General features: G+C 36.7%; 3 protein-coding genes across 4 annotated transcripts in view; 1 reads left to right on the forward strand and 2 right to left on the reverse strand.

The window, feature by feature from the left end:
- Positions 1–23,662, forward strand: part of LOC141434641 (frequenin-2) — a 209,919-nt gene that overhangs the window by 172,690 nt on the left and 13,567 nt on the right. For both annotated transcript variants that reach the window (XR_012452077.1, XM_074097065.1), the window contains exons 4-6: positions 22,128–22,152; positions 23,040–23,088; positions 23,572–23,661. Coding sequence is in view for 1 of the 2 variants with exons in the window: in XM_074097065.1 (XP_073953166.1) it covers positions 22,128–22,152; positions 23,040–23,088; positions 23,572–23,661 (164 nt within the window). In the remaining variant the exon portion in view is untranslated. The remainder of the gene's footprint in view (positions 1–22,127; positions 22,153–23,039; positions 23,089–23,571; position 23,662) is intronic.
- Positions 6,326–7,663, reverse strand: LOC141434630 (uncharacterized). Its single transcript, XM_074097057.1, has 2 exons — positions 7,593–7,663; positions 6,326–7,514 (listed from the first exon to the last, which is right to left on the reverse strand). Exons 1-2 carry the CDS (start codon positions 7,611–7,613, stop codon positions 6,909–6,911), a joined length of 627 nt encoding a protein of 208 aa, XP_073953158.1. The 5' UTR covers positions 7,614–7,663; the 3' UTR covers positions 6,326–6,908.
- LOC141434608 (uncharacterized) lies at positions 18,754–20,135 on the reverse strand. Its single transcript, XM_074097037.1, has 2 exons — positions 20,067–20,135; positions 18,754–19,610 (listed from the first exon to the last, which is right to left on the reverse strand). Exons 1-2 carry the CDS (start codon positions 20,100–20,102, stop codon positions 18,837–18,839), a joined length of 810 nt encoding a protein of 269 aa, XP_073953138.1. The 5' UTR covers positions 20,103–20,135; the 3' UTR covers positions 18,754–18,836.

Genomic DNA, 23,662 nt, shown 5'->3' on the forward strand with positions numbered 1-23,662 from the left:
TTTTTTAAGACGTAGATAGTCACATAATAGATCTGTGAACTTGTCCCATCTAATAAATACCTCTAGTGGCTCTAGTAGCTGGAATTCTGAAAACCAGCTAGTATCGTAAAAAAATATAAGTCTAAAGTCCACTGAAGTCACCATACATTATAAGTACATACGTAAACATACATATCATGTATACCTACCTGCTTCGTAATAGAACATCGATCTGGGAGACATACTTTTTAGTACATTGTGTCTCAAGGGCGGTAAATAAGGAATTACGAACGAGAGTCTATTAGAAGCCCGAAGTCGAAGACTGAGGGCTTTAATGAGTTGATGTTCGTAATTCTAGTACCGCCCGTGCGACATACAATGTTTTTCATCACATTTGCGAGTAAAATTTTATATTTGTAAAAGAAAAAATTTAATTGTTCCAAATATTGGCGATACCTTAGGCTGTGCTCTTGGCAGCGCCGCCCTCTACCTCCCCCTCCCTCAGCATGCGCCGCAACGTGCGTGTGCATGTGGACCATGTGGTCCTGCAGCAAGAGCGCGCGCACGCGCACGCGGCACGGCGCAGCAGCATCAGTACGGGCACTGACTCATTTACCGACCTTGGGCTTCATGGCAAGAAAATGTGTACGCGCAATGACTCATTTACCGACCACGGGTTTCATGACAAGCACATTAAGGTCGAGGGTTTTATTTGGGGGGTTGCAACCAAGGTAGCCTGCATGTTATGACACTGTTTACGAGCAAGTGTGATGAAAAAAAAGGATCGTTAATGCTTATTGCTTCTTTATAAGTTAGATAAGTTCCGTTTATTTTAAGGTTGGTTTTTTTATTTGAACCAAAGCTGCATCTGCTAAGAAAGCACGGACGCATCGACATCTATGTACCTTACGGCACTAGACTGGCTGTTTGGAACAAAACGCGCGGCGCATCAATTATCAATATTACTTTGACACAACCTTTGTCACGCACGTCAACAGACTATAGTGAACTGTTCACAAAACCGCGCTGTGAACTGTTTTTGTGCGCCATTTTGATGTAAGAAACATGCAGTCTAGTACATAGATGTCAAAGCAAATTGGTTTATTTGGCAGGTATTCAGATCAATCATTAGTTTTACTGATATGCCGTTGACGATTATGCCACCTACATAACACAGCTTAGAATAAGTAGTAAAGTATCTATTTCCCAATATTTTAAACCGTAACTTTTAGCTCAAATTCCACTACATATAGTAAAACAGGTTTCGATTGATTAAAATTCACAAAATGGTGGAACTTATGTTTTGATTATTTATTGCACAATAGAAAATAGTCGTGCTGTGGTTAATGCAAGATGACTTGGGGTCTGAGGTCAGTTCTTACTATTCTTAGCCTCCGTACTAAAATTATAAGTGCGAAAGAAACTCTGTTTAATGTCTATCTGTTACTTCCTCGCGCTTAAACCGCCAAACCGATTTAGACGAAATTCGGTATGGATACAGTTTGAGACCCTGAGAATAGTTTTTATCCCGGAGAATTGTATAGTTCCCGCGGGTTAACGAATAAACAAATTCTTGTCAGACGAAGTCGCTGCATAAGCTATAGATAAACATTTATGTGTAGTAAAGTAGCTTGGTATACAATTATCTGATCGGGATGCTAAGGAAGTAAGTACTCGTAGGTAACTAATTATATTAGTAAAAGCGCCGTGTCGGGCCCACGGGCGGGCGCGAGCGCGAGCGCGAGGCGGCGACCGGGTTAAAGATGGGTTTACTTTATTACGCAACCGGAAGGATTAATAAAACTCAGTAAGTACCTATAAGGCGTTATCCCCCAACACCAGTCTAATCGGGGATAAAAGCCACTTTATGGTATGTCTGCCAGAACAATGTACCTAAACTCGTTATAATATTCGCTTTATTTATAACTAGCTTTTGCCCGCGCCTTCGTCTGCGTAGATTTTTAAATTCACTAATTTATAATGAGGTTAAATATCCCGCATTGCCCGTTTCCCATCCCTTCAAACTACGGCTATATAATAACTGAAAAATCTGATAAGCAAGCTACACATCTTTAATGCTCAAGGAGTAAGATTTTAAATCCTCCCTTACTATTTTCCTACATCGAGCGATCTCAAAAATTGCGTTCGATGTCTTTGGGATCGCAACCCAGACTCGAGCGGGCTTGCCGTTTCAGCCAAAAGCAAAGCGGCCTGCCTGGCTAGAGCGCCACTGAGTCTCTCGCCGCAGTCTTCTTCAGACTCCTGAGACCGTGCCCTTTGTAGCCTCAATGCGTTGCGAGACTTTTGCGAAAGATTCGTTTTTTTTCCGGAAGGCATGGTTGTTCTTGTTTTTTTACCCGATTGCAAATTAGGCCAGTGTGTAGTAGTTTTTGCTGTTGTAGGTACGGTAAAAAAAAACTAGAAAACGAAATATGAGAGGTAATGGTGGATGAACGATAACAGCGCGAAGGAAGGAAGCAATGGTGGTAACGCGTATAAAATGCGACTCTTAAATAGTGTTGTTGCGATAAAGATATTCTATCGATCGATAGTACCTATCGTGAAAATCATGCATACTATCGATAGTCCTATCGAAATTATCGACCCTTGACGATACTATCGATAGTGAAAATAAGGCGATACTATTCAACTTGGTCAATACTATCGATAGTATCACGTCAAATAAAAGTCGATACTATTGCTAGAGATCAATAGTATCGATACTATCGATAGTTTTGCTAATGTTCAACTAGTAGTATCTATCTACTAATCTTTAGCAATAGTATTACTTATTTTCCATCAATCGATAGCATCGATAGTATCGACTTTTTTGACGCGATACTATCGATAGTATTGATTAAGTTCAATAGTATTACCTAATTTTCATTATCGATACTATCGATAGTATTGATCAACTTCAAATTATCGCTATCGCAACAACACTGGTCCCAAATCGTTTGGCATTTACTCCGCAAACGACAGTGAAAAATGTATTTTTTTAAAAGTACTGCCCACCCTCGTGGCCATTATATAAAGAATTATACGCGTGGTTAATATGCGTATTGATTTTACCACTACGTACGTAACTGTGTGAACTCATTTTTAGTTTACTTGTTACTTTATGTTTACTCAGTTTCCCAAAAGATTGCACTACTGTGCAATGTGTGGCAATTAATTTATTGTCGTTTAATTTTGTTGTATTGATAAATCGTTTATTAAATTAATTTTGTTGATATCCGTACCCCCTCTTCTAAACTTAAGTGTTAATTTGGCAAGATCCTTCCTCAGTGGCTTATCCATGTCATGTCAGACACAACGTATTAATTTCAGCGACCTCTGTTAATTTAGCAGGGTACTCGATAGTCGTAGCACGCTTGAAAAAAAGACTGTACCTCCTTCCTAAGAAGCGTCATAAGATTCAGATGCAAACTAAACAATCGACTGTAGTGGCTAGCCCCCTTTTAGGGGTTGAATTTTTTTGCGTCAAAATCCGGTCAGTCATTCTCACGTGATGTGCAGTCAAATAAACGACAAACAGATAAACAGACAAACAGAAGAAAAAATTTAAAAACTGTTGGAACGTGTTCTGTTATCGATTCTAGTATCCCCAGCCAACTTTTTTTCGGATATCTTCCATGTACGTACAGACTTTCGACCCTCTTCAGCTTTATACGAGTATGTTTATAAGTAGATAAACAATTTTATATAACAGAATTAAAAGTAACGACCACCATTATTTGGTTGCCAAAAAAATGTTTAAACACTTGTATCAGATTTTCGTAACACTATCATTAGCATTCGAATCTCAATTATAACCTCTACTCGGTTTAAAGGTTTAGCATTAGCATATGTAGCGATGTGCCAATCGCAGTTTAACGTATCTACGCAAATCTAATGTTTTTAGGGTTCTGTAACTCAGTTAGCAAAATCGGAACCCTTAAAGGGCCACTTTATTTTCCGTCTGTCTTTCCAACTGTCAAAACCCTTATCCTCAGAAACAAGGTGCACTTCTTGGAGCAGTGTAAAAATCAAACTTCTAAGTCAACACTAATCTAAGATACCACAGTTATTAAGTAAAAAAGGTGTTTTCATACAAATTATTGGGAAATTGAAAACAATAGGGCACTGCCAGTTATCCTAAAACTTGTGGTATGAAGGTAACTCTTATAGTACCTACCTACTTAACCAATAAGAAAAGTCTGAATACCGTAATTTTTGATGTCGTTGGTAGGGTCACAAAATCTACGTTACCAAGATGTCAAAATATCAATACACCTTTATATCACTAACCATAAGTCGGCCTGTGTATACATATTATGTACTGTACATAGGTATATTTTAAAGCTAATTGATCTTTATGCCCTCAGATGTCTCTATACTTTACATCTACCACCACCATTATATGGAAAAAAAATTCAATCACCATTAAAATCCTGAAAAGCATTTACAGGGGTCTTCCGACAAACTGACCAAACTGACCTAATTGGTTTCTCTTTAGCTGCTCTTGTATGTAGACAAAATATTTCCTTCCGAGTAAAGTATTAGTAAAATAGAATTTATAGCCAAAATAAACGTTTCTCGTGAAATTACGAAAATGTTGCACTTATATATATATATCAAACACAACGCCTCAAAAGTTGAGTCGTTAATTTGATTTCATCAACATCAGTAAAATTTGACGCGTTGATGCCGTTGACAGCCTAATGAATATTCTGTATCAACGGGCAAGAAATTTATAATGATACACTCTTGATACACTAAATTAAATAATTGTTTTATTGCATAGTACCTACTCATTGTTCCTTTGTTACCTTAAGTGGAGCTTTTGGAGCCAGACTCAGTGCTCTTAAAATTGGGAAGGAACAATATACGACCAAATGAAATGACTAGTAGATAGATAAGTTATACACACCTACATACATTAAGTACATAAGTCTGACCTATCTGTTATTGTGTGTTTAATATACTTAACAGCTTTCAAGCGTATGAATAAAAGTGCCTTCTGTTTTGACGATGAATGTAGATAAAAACTGTACGTAATTAGACCTTAAAATACTGATGTGACCCTATTATGAAACTCGGCTACGCCTCGTTTCATAAAACCCAACTCGTCTTTTAAGGACACCTATAACGATACAGTTGTAAAAATAACTATAACAGTGGCAGGCAAGTAACGCATGCACACGCATGTTCTACAGGGTAGAGCATAATTATTATTATGTCACCGCTTGTAATGCAAGACTCTCCTTTACCTACATGACTCTTCTTTCGGTGAGTGGAATCCGGTCAATCAGTGATCTATAATTTGGCTCTATCTAGTGATTTCTGAGTTAACAGAAATAAAACCAAAATTGCAGTGGAATAAGTTTAATGATAACCTAAATAAGATAGGTACGTCACTTTTGCGCTAGTCGTGAACAAATATCATGAATGCGCTTTAACTCTTTAGAGTAACAATGAAAAATGTATGCCAGTCTCCACCTTGACTCCACGCGAAAAGAAAATTGACACCCTCAAGTAAATTCACGGTACAATCAAGGTCATAAACATCTTAAAGGTAGTGTCTTATCTATCACTGCATACTTTCTACTACCTATTTTATTTATACAAAATTTCCAACACGAGGTGACAATAGTAAAACAAACAACCATATATTTTAGCAAGAGAGCTAGGTAGATAAAATATAAGAGAATAGGTATATTATTTATAACAGACAAATATGTAGTTTAAAATTATTGTGTTGCCAACAAGGTTTAGTCTTCTTGCTGATCCTGGTGTCAATTAAATATCGATTCAACTTGAACCAAGCAGATGAGAAGGTAAGTTAATACAAACAACAATAAAACTAGGAAAACAACTTCAGTTTAACTTTGACTAATATTTTGGTAGCAGCACCAGCTGCCCTCTATATTAAATGAGGCGAACTAATGTATACTATCATAAGGAAGCTTTAACTGACGGCGCTTTTTTCCTTTCTACCTCAATACACCTACTTTATTCGAATAACAAATCACAGATGGCTCTCGCGGAGAGGCGAGGACTACGTATACAGCGCAAAAATATAGCAACCATTAGGCGCACGCGAATTATACGGTTACAGGTAAACATAAGGTAAACCAAGCATTGCGTACCTATCATAGATTGAAAGGTGTTGAATAAATAACTGAAAAGCTAAAATTTCTTTCTTCAGAATCATGAAGTAGACTCGATTACCTAGAAGAAGCAGGTTGTGTTTATTCTGTTTTCACTGTATGGGTACAGTGAAAACAGAACATACGAATATTTTGATATAATTAAGGTAACATATATTATTACGCATTAAACTAATGTAAAATAAACAAAGACAATTGCGGTGTCTGAAATTTTCAGATATTTATTTTAGGTACGCCTTGTAGAGACAAAATTAAATATCAAATAGGTACTGTGTCCAGAATACCTTTTCTATTAACAACACAAATACTTTTGATTTACGTTAAAAAAATATTAGCACAATAGCACACTAAAAATTTAATTCCTGTGGTGTGACAAAAGATCTTAAATAAGTACTCGTAATAACTAGATTTATAAAAATACAGACTTAAAAGTAGGCCAATATTAGTAAATGTGTGATTAACTAACATCATTACTACATAATATATGGCTGTGTGGCTGTGTGTGTGTGTGTGTATGTGTGTGTGTGTGTGTGTGTGTGTGTGTGTGTGTGTGTGTGTGTGTGTGTGTGTGTTTGTGTGACTTACTAAACTAGACAAAGGCTTCAATCGCGGCTTCGGTGACTTTCGACTGCACATCTATACACTGCCAAACTATCACTCAATCAACAACACTTGTTGGTCATACGGGCACATTTACTAATACAATTCAAAACCAATAAATTATTCACAATGCTCTTATGCACGTACATAGATTATTGGTGGGGTATGTAAATGGGATCAGTCAAATCTTCTTTTAAAACTGACATATTTTGCAATTTCCTTGCTTCTTAGACCCGTGACTGTGCGGTTGTTGTCTACTATGAATAAAGGAAAAGCCTTCTCCTTCTTGGTGCGATCAAGCAGTCCGTCATGTTTGTTCACGAAATATATTGAAGGTATGTTCGGTGCCTTTGTCGCGCGCGAGTCGTCGTCCGTGAAGACCACGTATATAACTACTGGTTCAGCCTTTTCTCCATATAACCGTATTTGTGGTGGCGCCGTAGCGATGAGAATCTTATAATTTTCATAAGGCTGCGCTATAATTGGTAAACTAATGAAATTCTTTAACCCTTCGGAAAAAATAGCATCTTGAGATTTATCTTGTGTAGGTGATTTTGGTGCGTATATCAATTTTCCTTTTTGATTGGTCCCGATACTCAGTTTCGCTGCGTTAAATATACTAGGTAGCGTTTCTATTCTCTCCGTGGTAGTTTCCTTGGCTAATTGAGCAGGCACCTTTGGATCCGGTTCTTCTTTGGGAACAGGATTAAATTGAACTTTGTTTGCAGGCAAATTCCAACTCATTGCTTTTACCTCCCCCATCACAAGAGCTAAAATTATAATCTGAGAAAAAACGGTTATAAAAAGTTAGTTTTCTTTTACTGCCAACTTTTATTAATATTTTAGGTCAAAAGTACTCACGGTCTGCATGTGGGCCGACATTAATGATAACTACCACTGTCTAAGCCCGAATGCACACTGACATCTATAAGTGTTTCCTAACAATGACCGCACACGTTCATAATCAAAGGATGTTTACAATTCACACGCATCACGTACCGTACACAAAAGACTTTCTTTACTCAATGAAGTCATAACTTTAGCCTATGTTCCGGTTTTTAAATAAATAAAACAAGAGGTGAATGTAAAGATAACAAAAATAATGAAGATTGACCTGGAATTAAAGAATTCCTAAAACAACACATTCCTAAAGGTAGTATTTTGGTAAGAAAGTTTTATAGCCTGCCTAGTTAGGCATACGTATAGTTATACGATACTGGTACGACGTGGTGCCAATAATACATACGTATTACTTATCTGTTGGATTTTTAATTTCCTCTAAGTTATCAATGTTATATGTAGGTATTAATAGACTTTGCATAAATCTAATGCACTGCAGTCTACATTTCGATTGTCAAATTTATGTAAGCTTGCTTGCTTAGAAAACTTCAGCGTGAATAATTCGCTACGTTCTGATATTGTTTTCTAAATTTTAAGCAAGCATACCTATACTTGTATTTTATAATAAATGTCTCTGAACATTTCGAGTTCTTTGAAAATTTTTTGCACTATCATATGTAGATAGTCTTATACCTATGTATGCCATACAATGGAAACTGATTGGAAGTCCGGAAGGAGCTAGCTATCCGTAACATCTTCTGAGCTAACCCTAGCCGAAGTATGGTAAATCTGTGCCGCAATTATAAGCTTATTAGGATATGCAAAACATAAGATAATCAAATGAGTCAAGAGCTTTAAAAGGTTTAGCTTAGATAGGTAATCAATGAAAAACAAACAAAGAAACCTCACAAAAATACACAAAACATAGTCAAAATGAATAATGACGAGACTTGCCAATCTGTCAAGAAAGCAATTAACAAATTATGGTCATATAATATAATATAATATAATGCAATAAGATCCAAATGCTCATTAATTTTTATTTGGCACAGACTAAATTTTTTCACCGAGCGTTAAAGCGCGCATCCGTTTAGATGTAGGTACAATATCTTATATCTAATTATAATTTTCACCTCAGCAGCTCAAACAGGCGGGTTTTGCTATGAAAAATCAGTGAGTTAAATCGCATTTAGGGTGTAATATTTAAGGTGTTTTGGAAGATATACATAGAAAGACAGGCCGAAAGGAGATTGATCGGTTTACCTACTCGACCCTAAGCGAAGCTGGCTGCCAGCAGCCAAGTAGCTGAAACGCTCGGAAATGTCAAATGGGGGTCCATTTTCATCGATAATAGGATCAAGGGCCAGATACAGAAGGCGGCACTTCTGGACACGGCACGCATCGTCCGGAGGTTCCTCACTCTGCGGCCCTGGCCAGGCAAACTAGGTTAGGTTTTTATAATATTCTTATTTTGTATGTACTTTCCTGTATTTTACTTTTTATAACTATTATAAAAACCTAAACCTAAGAATGAAAGAAAAATAAAGAACATAATAATAATAATTTATTCATCAGACAACATAATAGTCGCCTGTTTTACGATATGTTTAAAATTAATTTTCAGCGGCGTGTTTGTTTACTCCATTACTTTCACATGGCGCTTGAAGCCTAACATTTGACCGCCCCAGACCTATACCGGCAACCCACCATTGCCGACAAAATTTTGCGCTGAAACTTTTCCACCCGACGACATTTCCTGATTGAGTCAACGATCATTTGAAACATTTAGATATTGGAAAGGAATTATTTCTGTGCTCTTTTTAATTAATATAATTCGTTTAAGTGAAGTGAAATAAATAACATGTTAGGCTGCGAGAATTTTAAAATAACATCTTTTTGCTTTAACCCAATTTAAGGCCCCATTTATTGGAGCATACTACCACAGAATCAAAAGCAGCTATCGAGTACATACCTGGCAAAGGATGTTTTTAAAGCTAGTAGTATTTTCAATAATTACAATGACTATTGTAACTTATTACTAAAACAATAAGGTTGCATTTCCAAAACAATGCATGTGGTCACTAAATCGCCTCTACCTTATTAAGGGTTAAAGGCATACGTTAATAATGTACCTATTAGACGAGTTTTTTTTTTAATTTCGATGTGCAAAAAGGAGGCTCTTTGCGTGTTCTGTTTTCAAATGGAACGAAAGCATTTCCGACCATGTTTCAGAAAAAATATTTCCGTGTTTAAAAACGTGTTTTGCGCTGTGGAAACAAAAGACGGCACGAGGAAACTGAGCTATCGGTAGAACCTTCAATATTGAATATACGGCTCAGCAAAGTAATTCCGCAGCTCCCTCCGGGAATATCAGAATTCCCATTTCAGTGACTACCCGGGCTTTCACCTCCGAGCAACTATTTAAACCTTGGTAGCCTAGAAGTTTAACCTACGGCTCCTCAAGCAAAAAGTTAAACGATTAAATTACACTTGAAAATTTTTAAGCAACCTCAATAAACCAAGTAATTAATGATATTGTCTTACACGCAGACATTTATCGCATAAGTATACTAGTAAATTTTCAAAGAAAACAGGCAACCGGTTTACGAGATATGGTTGACAGTAATCAAGCCGTGTTGGTGATCGGCGGGACTTACATCATAGCGTTATCGATTCATCTTTATTCATCGTCACGCGTGCTATCGCATCAGCAAACCATTGCGACATCTCACGGTTAATTGATACTTTCAAATTTCCGAGAAAAGATTTAAAGTCCTATCCGACCGATACAAATAAAGCGGCAATTACACTGAGTCGTTCACCGCATGCTTCATGCGGCGACCGCAAAAGTGTAAAGAACACGGTAATCGGCCACATCAGACTAATGTAGGTAAAGACGACGTTCGTTCGCCGAAGTAGTTTGATACTAATTCGGCGACCGCATTAGGTGAACGACTCAGTGTAATTGCCGCTTAAAATAAAAAACAAGGTGTTATTGAAATACTTTAAAATGAAACAATAAACTTTAAATTAAATTAGACCCATTAGTACCTACCTATGAGCACATTACACAATTTAAAATACATAAAAGCTTGTCGCAATGTATACTGTACTGTAGATAACTAGATGTATTTCCCTAGTTATTAACTTATTACAAAAACATGATTATTGTAGGTGTTCTTGGTTATCTCTACACTTTATTGTGTAGGTACGTGGGAATTTCTACAAATGTATTCTTTGTTTGAAAACAGAACACGCGAAGAGCCTCTTTTTTGCACATAGAAATTAAAAAAAAACTTCTCGTCTCATAGGTACATTATTAAGTGACCACATGCATTGATTTGGAAATGCAACCTTATTGTTTTAGTAATAAATTACCATATTCATTGTAATTATTGAAAATACTACTAGCTTTAAAAACATCCTTTGCCAGGTATGTATTCGATAGCTGCTTTTGATTTTGTGGTAGTATGCTCCAATAAATGGGGCCTTATAAGGGTTAAAGCAAAAAGATTTATTTTGAAATTCTCGCAGCCTAACATGTTACTTATTTCACTACAGTAAAACGAATTAAATACTTGCCAAATTTTTAGTCTCTAGCTCAAGTCAATGGCTGTAATTTTAAAAACAGTTTTGGGCTAATTATTATTGGCAATTATATTATATATTGGGAATTATAATTGGCATCACAATTCGGCGCGGAAATGCAAACTTATGGGCACTCCGCAGGGACTTGTGCATATGTTCAGTTTATCCTCCTACTTTATTTATCAAATTGATAGGTAAATACTGTAATTTTACACCTACCTACCATTGACGTCAACAACATAAATTCTCAGTGCTTTCAAAATGTTGTTATTATTTATAGCCTGCACTTAGGATCGTGTAACGTCCATGCACCTGCCTTGAATTATAACTTCAGACGATCCGTGGGCGTTGTAAGGCACCCAGTGGGCGGACGTGCGCCTTACGTAGTCTCTGCACAGGGGTAAATAAAATATTATTTAGATACAGCGATGCTGGCAATCACTTCATTATAGTTCCGGCATGTGATCTGTGCGTAGTTGCTAAAGTTTTCCCACTTGTTTAGCCGGTGTAAAGTGATTTTTCCCACGTGCAATGAGTTCAAAATTTCGTCGGAAAAAAGCAACGCACACAGCGAAGCGACTAATCTAGGTTTTATGAATATTTTCGTCTGTACGGATAGTACTGTGTGATCTGTATCTGTAACACCGAAGGCTCCCGTTTAGCAGCCGCCTCGGTGAAAACCTTCCCTTGGTAATTGGAGTGACAAATTCAGGTCAACTGCTTTTTAATCTGTGAGGCTCATGAGCCTACCTACTTATATTGCGAATAATCCTGGGTACTTTGGTATTACTGAGATCCAGCTTTTTTATTATGAATTAGAAAATTTACATCCATACTTTTATATAATTTATATATCTCAACATCGCTGGCTGAGTTGGTTGTTGGTTGGGAGAGAGACGTTCTTGTTGTTATGTTCTTGTGTTGTAGATCTTGTAAACGTATTCTAGCAAATAAAGATTTACTTACTTACTTACTTACGTTATATATACTCATATATATTTATTTAAATAGTTTTGGAGTAACTTTTCCTTCTTATATTTTGACTACAAAAATTTGTTTTTATGTGTGTGTGCGTGAATTTGTTTGTTACACTTTCGCGCTAAAGCGAATGGACGCGTTTACATGAATTTGATATGAATAAATACCCAATATTCCTGCGGCTCAGTAAAATTCCTAAATCTTCATCGCTAAATGTGTAGAGACGTGAAATTCTGACCTACTCGATCTAAATGTTCACGCGAGCAAAGTCGCAAGTAGCGACTAGCAGTTATATAAATAACCTCTGGCTGAAGGAAATTAACTTATTAAACTGCCCTTTACGCCGAGTTTATCTTGCCATTGAAATCTCTCTAAAGCTCTACTACTTTCCTTCGCTGGCTTATAAAATGTTCGTTCTCTGGCGGTGACTCGAACTAACTGGGGCGCATTTAAGGGCGGGCTATAAACGGAACGGTCAATAGATGAAACTTGAGAGTAGAACGATAATTTCTCCGTCCCATCATCATTGTAACACCTGTTGTTTACGTTTAGTAAGTAGTTACAATGCACCAAGTTTCGTTGTCGTGTCCAAGGCATTTGATTTCCATATCAATAACAATAAATTCAAGTAGGAATAGCAACACGCATTTTGGAAATATATAAAACAAATTAAAATAACTTAGGGAGCGGGAAATATCCAAGAGACTGCACTGTCTTTTGTTATCTCCTGGAATCATGTCACTGTCAATGATTTTGTAGATTACTTTTTTTCCCGATGTGCGTGTATTATAGATTAACGTGTTTACCTATTTACGAGTATACTATACTTATACATTAAGTACACTAAGTGTAACCCACTTTTCTCATTCTTTTTTAAACTGCGGGTAACTTCCATATTTTTCTAAAATGAGGAGGTATTATTCAAAATCAAAGTCAAAGCCAAAATATATTTATTCAATTTAGGCCAAAACAAGCACTTATGAATGTCAAAACAAAATCTACCACCAGTTCGGAAAAACCTCCGTTGAGAAGAATCCGGCAAGAAACTCAACGAGGTATATTACAGTTGTAAATGAAAAGAAACGAATAAACGACCACACTAAGCCATACTAACTCCACTTTTAGCCAAACCTCTCGTGATAAATTTTTATCGCGATAAATTTGCTATAAAATGCTTTGTGTCCGTAAAAGAAACAGATGCATGTCGTTTTACCCGCTTTACGTGTGTTTTCATTAAACTAACCATATCGATTTAAGCCAGAACCGCAACATGTGTGCAATGGGAATTCCAGCCAATTACCTATGCTATTATACATTATTTATTACGCTTCCGAGAAGTGAATTAAGCATAACTGTTGTAGACGCTATTTCTCTGGTGTTTTGCTCGGCTGTAGAGTTATTGTTATTAAGCATTACGAGTCTTAAATATCGGATCTAAACTCAGGATTCTTCTTTTAAGCCACGCTTTTCTCTTTAAATCCAAGAGCCCCAATTACTCGGGTTTCAATTTAAGCTCTCATTGCAAAACTAACTTTCCGTAACTGTCCGGGGTAACTTTCCGGCCTTGCATTATAACAAGTAGGTAACTATTTTCTGTACAAAAAAAGTGTTTTTTTAAATATGGCTATGGCTCTGTCCATCAGGGGACAACTTTACTAGAATATTGTGCCATTAATAGTTGAAAAAATCTAGAACGAAACATGAGAGATAGTAGTGAGTAAACGATCATGGCTAAATAATTGTAGGTACCAATTTATTCATTTGTAAAATCATTACTGTCACATTATTAAAGTACCTACGTACTTACGGCTAGAATTTGCTTGGCAACCAATTTGTGTTGGATGATCCCACGTGCACCAAAACCTTTTATTTAAGTCCCATTTCGATGACAATAGGTAGATGATTTTGATGATACAATCGTATAACAATAGAAGCCTACATATATTTAATTCTATTTGTATCTCACCTGATACTTGAAACTTAAATTTCTCTAAAGAATAAAGACGCAAGGTAGAAAGAAAATTCAAGTTATTCTTCTGATACAATGAATGTAAATATATATAGTATGTAGTATAATCACATCATCCTATTCGTACCAGAGAGACAGTATTTTATTATAGTACAAGGCCCCTTTAGTGCATTTCTTTGTGTGGAGCCGGACGGTATTGCGTGTCAATATCACATCGTGAAATATAAAGAATATTTCTTTGCGAGAACATCACCACATGTTGGAACAAATAAGAATACCGAAATAGAAATACCGAGGGACTTCGAAATTTAATATCAGATTTAAAAGTACCTTGTCTGTGGCATGTCTGTCTGTGGGATTGTAGCTCTCAAACGGACGGATCAATTTCGATGCGGTTTTTTTAAGTGAAAACGAGTTTCCTTGCTGAGGATCTTAGCTAAGTTAATTAAAATTAGTTCTGCCGTTTTTGAGATAGGTATAAAACTTTGTAATGACAATGTCGGAGGTTTTTCAACTTATCTAATTTACTGGGGTCCATATCGGCTTGCATACTTATTGAAAGTCCGAATGTAATGTTTGTCAGATTATCGTTTGTCATAACTCTTTTTTCTCTGAATCCAATAATTGTTCAGAATTGTTACAAAACAAACCTAACCTAGTTAACCTTTAGTTTTCAATAAGTACGAGTAGGATGACCATTTAAATATTCCAGACAATTTTAAGGTTTCAGTGGGAAAAAAATATGACAAACGATGATTCGGACAAAAATTACGGTATGACTAGCGAAGAGTATGAGAAATTTGGTGCTCCGAATTTACTGAGTACCTTACCTATATATGTACGTATATACTTAATCACCGCTTGAAGTAAATCAGTCGAAGCGGTAGGTAGATGATCCGGTGGTAGTTTAAAATAAAGAATAGTATAGAAGACTAGGATAGAGGAGTAGTATAGAGGATATCGGACACAAAGAAACTGGCCAAGTGCGAGTCGAGTGTTATGCGACGGGCATTTCCAAGCATATTGGAGAAAAAAACATTTATCACTAAACAAACAATAGGTAACGATCCAAAGACTACTCGTACGTTGCTCCCGCCGATTTTAGTTTTTCTTTCGTGATATAATTATTTTTTTAAACGAGCCCGTTCTTAGTGGCCAGTGTGTCCAAAACCACATTATTTAAAAAATTAAAACGGCAGCCTGGCTGTGGCAGCATGTCGAACATGAGGAGGATGTATGCTTACACACTGAGCAGCCTGGCGATTCAGTCAGTGCTGTGCCGTGAGCAGCAGGCTTAAAAAATATTGCTGTGGCGTTTTTATCATAGGTACTTAAAAAAATTAAAACGTTTTGTAAAACAAAAAAAAACACCTCAAAAAAGTCATAAAGGACGCATTCTCGTTGGTCAATTTATTTTCACATGCAGTAGATGATTACTTCTGATCGGTCGAATTGTCGTTACAGCACGCCGGGAAAATTATTCTGAAATATATTCTATGAAGTCGTATCGTACTCTGAAATACATATGTAGATACGACCTGTTACCGTAATGTGTTACATTGTTGTCGTGTTTTGCGAGCCATAAATGAGTCAGCTGTTAAATGTACAAATATAGACAGTTTTGTGTACCGGATTGAGGTTTTCTATGGCCAAATTTACAAGAATCTTATTATTTTCCAGTTTCGGTATTTTTTTGTACGGTTGTTACAGTAATTGCAATGAGTGTGTTGTGTTTTGAACATTAAATAATGTTTGATTTTTCACTCAAGGGGTAGCAGATCTAAATATTTTGGTTTCCCTTTGAGTATGTGTGTGTGTGTGTGTACATGTTACTCCTTCACGCTAAAAGGGCTGGACGGATTTGGATGAAATCTGGTACGCAGATTGCTGGAGATCCGGAATAACACACAGGCTACTTTTTATCCCGATATTCCCACGAGATAAGGATAAAATCCCGAAGTAAATGTTATTTTGCTGGGTATAGTCACGATAATTTGGCACTGTTTTTGGAATTTTGTTAAATTCCGGAATTTTTAAACTGCTGGATCTAATGATTTACGCGTGCGAAGCCGCGGGTATACACTAGTGGGTACGTAATAAAATGAAAAAATAATGGAATTATAGTAATAAAATCCTCCGTTTTGTCAAAAGCAATGTAACTGAAACGCTTTCGGCAGGGAAGGGAGGGCCGTAAAAGTGGTCATAGAGATAAGCGTTAACGGCGCTCGCGGCGCCAGGGTAGCTTTTGTACCTCCAATTGTCTCAGATTAAGTAGGGATCGCGGATCTATTGCACTGACTGATGAATTTAGCCCTTCGGTTGGCAAGCGGCTGGCTTACGGCAGCTTGTCAAAATAGACTGTTTTTTTTTTAAGTTCGAACCGATGTACTTTGCCGGTTTATTCTTGTAGTATGTGTTGACTGTCTGTCTGTGTATGTGTTAAAATAAAATAATTTTTAAAGTTACATTTTAAGTTTATAATTGTTAAAATAAGTTTAGATTTTGGTTTCATCCGAAACCAGGGCCTAAAGTTAATTTTGTTTCAGTCGGACATAAATTAGCTACTTAAATAGTTTTTTCAATAAATCTACAGACTTAAGATATTTTTCGCTAGTTTTGGAGTACATTATTTTTCTTTATTGTGAAAACATTTCTGCTAAAACATTATAATAAATTAAAATTAGGCCATTCTTTAATGAACCACCTAATTAATCTAAGATTTTTATTGTAATTAGTCATACTCGTATTGTACCGCTTGTACCCAAATAAACATAACATTAGGAAAAAAATGTGTATTTTTTTAATATATATGAAGGGCCTGTTTCACAACTTGGCGACTAACTTTAAGTGTCAGAGAAAAGTTAATGCCATCATTGTTTATTCTGACAAAACAAACGAGACGGCATCACTAATATCCATCACTTAAAGTTGGTCGACAAGTGGTGAAACAGGCCCAAAGTGTCCACGGAAAGAACATTGTCTAGTCGCCTTAGCTCGCAAAGTTGCTGAACTTACTATGACTTACCATTGAATTAAAATATCTGAAAACAGTACATATATAAAGAAATGGTAATAGTAATTGTTCGTAATGCCTAACTTTCAACCTGCTATAACTCAAAAAGTAGCTTAGGTGACTAGAAATGCTCTTTCCGTGGACCCTTCATAGTTATACAACTGACCAACTTAAATCTGTGAATCGAAAAAGTTTTAATGTCGTTCGCATATAGTATAATATTGCTTGGTCTGATTCACAGAACAGATAAGATCAGTAAAGGAGGAGCTTCTACGTTCCGATGTTTGTATTTTTTTATGTATTTTCACCGATTACTCAGTCAATTGTGGACCGATTTTCAAAAATTTCTTACTCGAAAGAATACTCTTCTGAAGTGGTCCCATTGTCACCAAGTCAAGATCTGATGATGGGATCCTAGGGAAATCGAGGGCTTAATGGAATCGATGTGAGATGTACTTTGGCTGCGAATCACTAAAAAGTGAGAAATAAAGAAATTTTTTAACAAAAATGTAAAACAGACTCCAAAAAAAAAAAAAAAAACAAAAAATTGAACCGACTACAAAAACCTTGAAAATATTTTTCTAGGTACCTACTGGCTCGAAGTTGGTGCAATATTTTCAAGGTTTTTGTAGTCGGTTCCATTTTTTGTTATTTTTCTGGAGGCGATTTTACTTTTTTTTAATTTGAGGGCTGTCAAAAAAAACAAAAACATTGTAATAAATAACATTATTTTATTCAAAGTAGAAGAGGGAACAAATATTTTTAAGATATTGATAATTTCAAGAAGAGCCTTTGTTTTTACCCGTGATATTATTAAGTTATTAAGTTTCGCCATTTCGCTCAGCACAACGCAGTAGCTTGTTAGATTAGTCGCTATTATGTTAATCGATTAGACTAGGTGGACATTGTACAACAACGGTGGACATTGGACAAGCGAAGTAGGTTTTATACTACGAATATAGAGAAAGGCGCGCTCGCCTAATCCAGCTTAACTACAACAACAAACAATTTGGCTATAAAATCACAAACATATTTAGATAAGTAAGTACATCTTTACATAGTATAAAATGAAGTCACTTCCAGCCGTTTGTACGCTTAGATCTTTAAACTACGCGACGGATTTTAATCCGGGTTTAACCATCAGTTGGAGAGTTTTTCACAATACAAACAAGTTTTATACTATAGCGACGCGCCCAAGCTTCGCGCAGATGTAATTTTGGGAAAAGAAAACTGAAAAATATTAAGTTTGATTATAGACCTATTTGAAAACTGCGCCCGTGCGAACCCGGAGCAGGTCGCTAGTTTATAATAATTAATAGTATTTAGCTACTGTAATTCATGAAACGTATGTTTCTTACTGAAATGCAAGTATATAATATGTACTTGACTATATAATATATATTGACGTTAAAAGGTCCGTATAATATTATATCATCTATATAACTGAGAAGAGCTCTACTTTCATTATAGAGGCTGATTATGTAAAGCCGACTCAATATTAAAGCACACCGTTACTCAATCGCATAAATTACAGTTCAGAGTTCGGTTCACAAAGTTAAGTCATCCCCTTGAGGAGCTAGCCAGATGAATTTGTGACATATAAAGTAATTCCAATATATTTCCGCAATAACTGTCTTAGTCTTTTCAAAGGTAGGTATTAAAACCAACCGTTCCCCTTATCCTAATGCATCCATCTATTTCGTTCCATGCCCGTTAACTAAGCCAGGCATGAGACCAGGGCATTACTCTGCAATATTGGCACTTGCACTACACCAGTATTAACTTGCTGTGCAACATTCCTCGGGTCCTTATACTTAACGAAGAACACTTCTGGCTTAGATGTAATAGGTTGTGTGGGTTGTGTCTCGGGTTTCCTGACCAACACGTATATAAGGGTCTTGTTCTCGATAGCTGCTTGTTCGTTTATAAGTTGCTGGAGTTGGGCTGCGCTAGCCGATTTCAGGGATGGCAACTTAATGAATATGATGTTGTAAGTTTTCTTGGGAGGTGTCGCTGTGACCGGCGCGGCGGCGGCTGAATCGTCCGCCGGCGGCAGGTGGAAGTAGATGTGTTTCGTTATCACTGGCCGGTGGGCCTGGATATTGGCATTACTAGGTCTTAATGCAGATATTGGTTGTACAGTATGTTGTCCGTTTTGAATACCAGACAAATAGGCATTGCCGAAATTTTGGCTGTAACTATTATAGTTCACATTTTGATTATTAGATTGACCACTGTTGTATTGAGCTTGGTAATTCGAATTGTACTGGAATTCCTGTTGAGGCTGTCTGTATTGGTGTCTGTAGAAATCATCAGCCAATGGAACAAATTTGTTTTGTGAATGCAGCGCGTAGTTCTGTTGTGCGGAGTTGTAGTGAGCCGACTGCGCGCCGGCGCCGGCTCCTAAGTGCGCCTGCGGCTGGAAAGCCTCCGCCGGCGCGCGGTAATCATAACCTGCATGCACATTTTCGGTCAACACCGCCGAAACAACCTGCGAATAAAATACAAATTATGAACTGCCCAAAACATACACAGATCACATAGTTAAAACTGATCTTCGCTTATTTAATATTCTTGCTCTTGTGGTTCCGTTATTCAACCAACACAGTTGTTCTTATTAGATGTTTTACATTTGTTATTTTTCACAATTTTGTAGTTTTTTACGTGTACCTAAAATTTAATAAATAGGTACAACTTCAATTTTAAATTATATGTTTTATCCGGTAGATATGTAAATGCATTGCGTTACTCCAATGTCACTTGACGTTACGTGCAAATGCTCCTAATTAAACGGTATGTTAAATGCACTTCGCAATTGAACAATCCAAACTGCCTCACACTCGCTTGTTGGCCACAATAAGACTAACAAGCTGCACTAGTCCAAGTTCATATCGGATGACTAAATTGAACTAAAACAAATAAAGCACAGTGAAATCCAATAACTAACCAAAAAAACAAACAAAATGGATAACTTCTTCATCATAAGGATTCCGACAAAATGAGCCGATCATCTTCGGTGACAAGTGGATATATATAAAGACTTTCTCCGTGAGATATGGCAAAATGTTATCAGGTGTTCATAAATTTTGCATAAAGCATTAGTTTAAAACTTGAATTTACTTCCGCTGCCAGCCTGGCTGCGCGCGCAGAATAATATTGCTATAAATGTCTCGTGTGTAGTGTCATAATCACATTGAATTATCATTCGCACGAATGTAGGTAACCTACTATATCACAACTCATAGTTATAATCATAATAATGATCTCAAAACTCAACGAAGTTTACATTTCTAAGTTAACCCGTCCGGCTTTGGCTAGCCGCGCTAGACATATTATTCTTATTCAGATGTATTTACCTACGTCTCTATGTTAAAATTATTGGAAGCTAAGTTTCTATTACTACCACTCTATTGTCAGTCCGTCTGTCACAGGACTTTATCTTTTAAATCTAAATAATGTAGGTAGGCCTTGAAAAGTTCCTCAGTGTGAAAACATTAAGATAGAATTAAAAATCAAAATGGAACTAACAATTTAACAGTTTCAATAGAAAGAACATGCTTTAGTTCACATTTTTGGATAGATCTAAATATGGTAGGTAATTTTATTGGCGTCCATCATATGTGAGTCAAACTCGCATGAACCGGCTGTTTATATAAAATATGTTATTATTTAATACACTTTACCACATGTATTAATATGTAGGTAGGTAATGGTATGTAGTTTAAGAAAAAGACGGAAGGAATCCTTATAGGACCACTTCGTTGTCCGTTTGTGCGTGCGTGTCTCAGCTCAGTCTACATATCTGTCAAGAGGTTTTTTCAGGAACGGATAGGTCATTCAGTCTAGAGTAGGTACTTCATTTGGCTGTTCAATTTTCACACAAACGCTGAAACAATCACCGCATGACACACCGCACAGGTTAGAATTACACCTCTCCATTTCTTCCGTGCATGTCGTAAGAGGCGACTGAGGATATAGGTTAAGGTATACCGTAGGCGAGGCTAGCATCCTGTCACTATTGTACCGTTTTTGTCAAACTTAAAGCGGTAACGTTTCGTGTGCTCTGCCTACCCCATTTGGGAATACTCGCGTGATGTTTGTGTGTGCTAAGGAAGCGGAGTGGGCTGAAACATTTTTTTACGTTTTTAAACGGTTAAGTTATACCGGGTGTGGCCTGTTATATGAGCAAATAATTAAAACAGATCACCAACAAACGGAACAACATTAGTTCAGCGACTTTTAAAAATAGTTAGTTTTTAATTTTTATTACACTTTTAAGTTTATTCGAAGAAGCAATGTAAAGCGAAATGCTTGATGTTTGTAGCATGACAGGCGACGTCAGTTGGGTTCTAGGATGGCGTACATTGATAGCAGTATTTAATTTGTATGCAAAAAGGAAGATTCAAAGACTCCATTATTTTTAAAAGTTGCTGAACTAATGTTGTTCAGTTTGACGAGGAGGATCTATGTTTTAATTTTTTGCTCGTATACAGGCCACACCCGGTATGTACGACATGTTAGGACGAGTACGGTCAAGGACTTTAATTCATGAGCCACCATGGAACCTTTTCTCAGTAAACGTCATAATGACATCGCATTAATTAACAAAGAAAATCGTATTGACTTTTCCTTTGAAAAGATTCCATGGTGGCTCATGAATTAAACTCCTTGACCGTACATAAATATTGACGAAAGAAATTATAATAATGATAAAATTATAGTGAAATAAGGAAAGACCAATTCATTAATCATTACCAGTTTAGCCCCTTTAATAAATCCATAATTTTGGAGAGTTTACGTATTGACATTGGAAATCATTCCAAATGTAGGGACATAGTAGAAAAAAAATTGCCACAATATTTTGGACAGTCCTATAAGCAGCTTTAAAAAGTCTTGTAAAACTCTATTGTGCCGTCTGATAAAACGATAAACACTGTAAGATATTCATTTAAATTCAATATTCTCTTACTTGCTTGTGATTAACATTCGTATTCTTTTATTGTTACAGTTACTGAGAAGGAGATACGGCTCTGGTAAGTTAGCATGACATCAAAAAAATACATTATAGTTAGTGTCGCGACTTAGAAGAAGACTCTCCTAGTTATAAGTAGGTACTAAGTTGCTAATAGCAAGCGCTGTTGGTTGGCCTGCTGCCCACTCTAAATTGAGGTCCCTTAGTGGTCTTTTAAGACACCCACCCACCCAGGAAGCGATACGCGCTATTCTAGAACCAGGCACGGCAAGGACCCTTGTGTGAATATTGTGGTCATACTGCTCAAGAATGCCTAGGGACCAATCGAGTAGTATAAAATGAGAACTCTTACTTGATTGATCTCTTGATACCATTTTGGATAAAAATATGTACCTATATTAAAATGCAAACTTTTTAAAAGGTTCACCCCCTGTTTCACCATCTATTGATTAAATTTATTTGACGGATAAATGTGATGCCGTCTCTGTTTGTTTTGTTCAAGTAATGAAACAGCCCCTAAGACTAATTTGGGTATGATCAGAAGCGTTCAAGAGATAAAATACGGTGGTTCCACACACAACCATGTACTGAAACCAGCCGCCACCACCAAGTGTGTGTGTGTGTAATATCGCGTATGCAACCGTCGAGTAACGCGTTATTTGTATGATTTTACTTTGTGGACAAGATAATTCAATTAAAACGCATCTGAACATTATCCTTTTAGATACCACCAAAATCTGAAGCCCATCAACATGTTTGATTTATCCCAAAAACTATTTTCGCTTGAAAAATCTAAATTAAATGTAGGTACGGTTAAATACTAATCGACATATTCAAGTAGGTCGGCTTTGAGAAGGACCCGCTAAAGGCTATCTCATTCTGCAATTCCATTAGCCAATTAGGCTACGGTAAGCTAACTCTATAGCGAATGTCTTGCTTTGTTTCCAGGCACAAAGGGTTCCTGAAGGACTGCCCCAATGGGCTGCTGACCGAGCAGGTGAGATCTTAATTGCTGTATATCATACATAAACCAAAGGGTCATATAGAACCACGCCCCAATTAACTCGATTACATATTGCGAACTGTACCGAAACTCAACATAGGTCGCCCGCGTGTGACCTGCCCCTAATTTTTTTCGGCAGCACAAGTCACACTTAAGACTTGCGTTTGTTTATTAAATTTTAACAATAATACAATTTCCTTTTCGACAATTCATAAAAAATTACAGTCCTGCTAAACATATAACCTAACAAACAAAAAGTTGGAGAACCCCCGACTTTGTCAATTCAAAGTTCAATATGCCTGCTTTCAATTAAAAAAAACAGCATTCAAATCGGTCCACCCGTTTAAGAGCTACGGTGCCAATTTCTTAATTAACAATAACTTAACAAGCGCCTGTGAAAAGTGGTCCTACTGTTTCGACAATATTCATAACCTATCTCCAAATTTTTAGTCTAATTGATGTCTGTCTTGCTTTCAGGGTTTCATCAAGATCTATAAACAATTTTTTCCTCAAGGTGACCCGAGCAAGTTTGCCTCGCTGGTATTCCGAGTGTTCGACGAAAACAACG

This window comes from Choristoneura fumiferana, chromosome Z, assembly GCF_025370935.1.
Source record: "Choristoneura fumiferana chromosome Z, NRCan_CFum_1, whole genome shotgun sequence".
In the NCBI taxonomy this organism is placed as follows: domain Eukaryota; kingdom Metazoa; phylum Arthropoda; class Insecta; order Lepidoptera; family Tortricidae; genus Choristoneura; species Choristoneura fumiferana.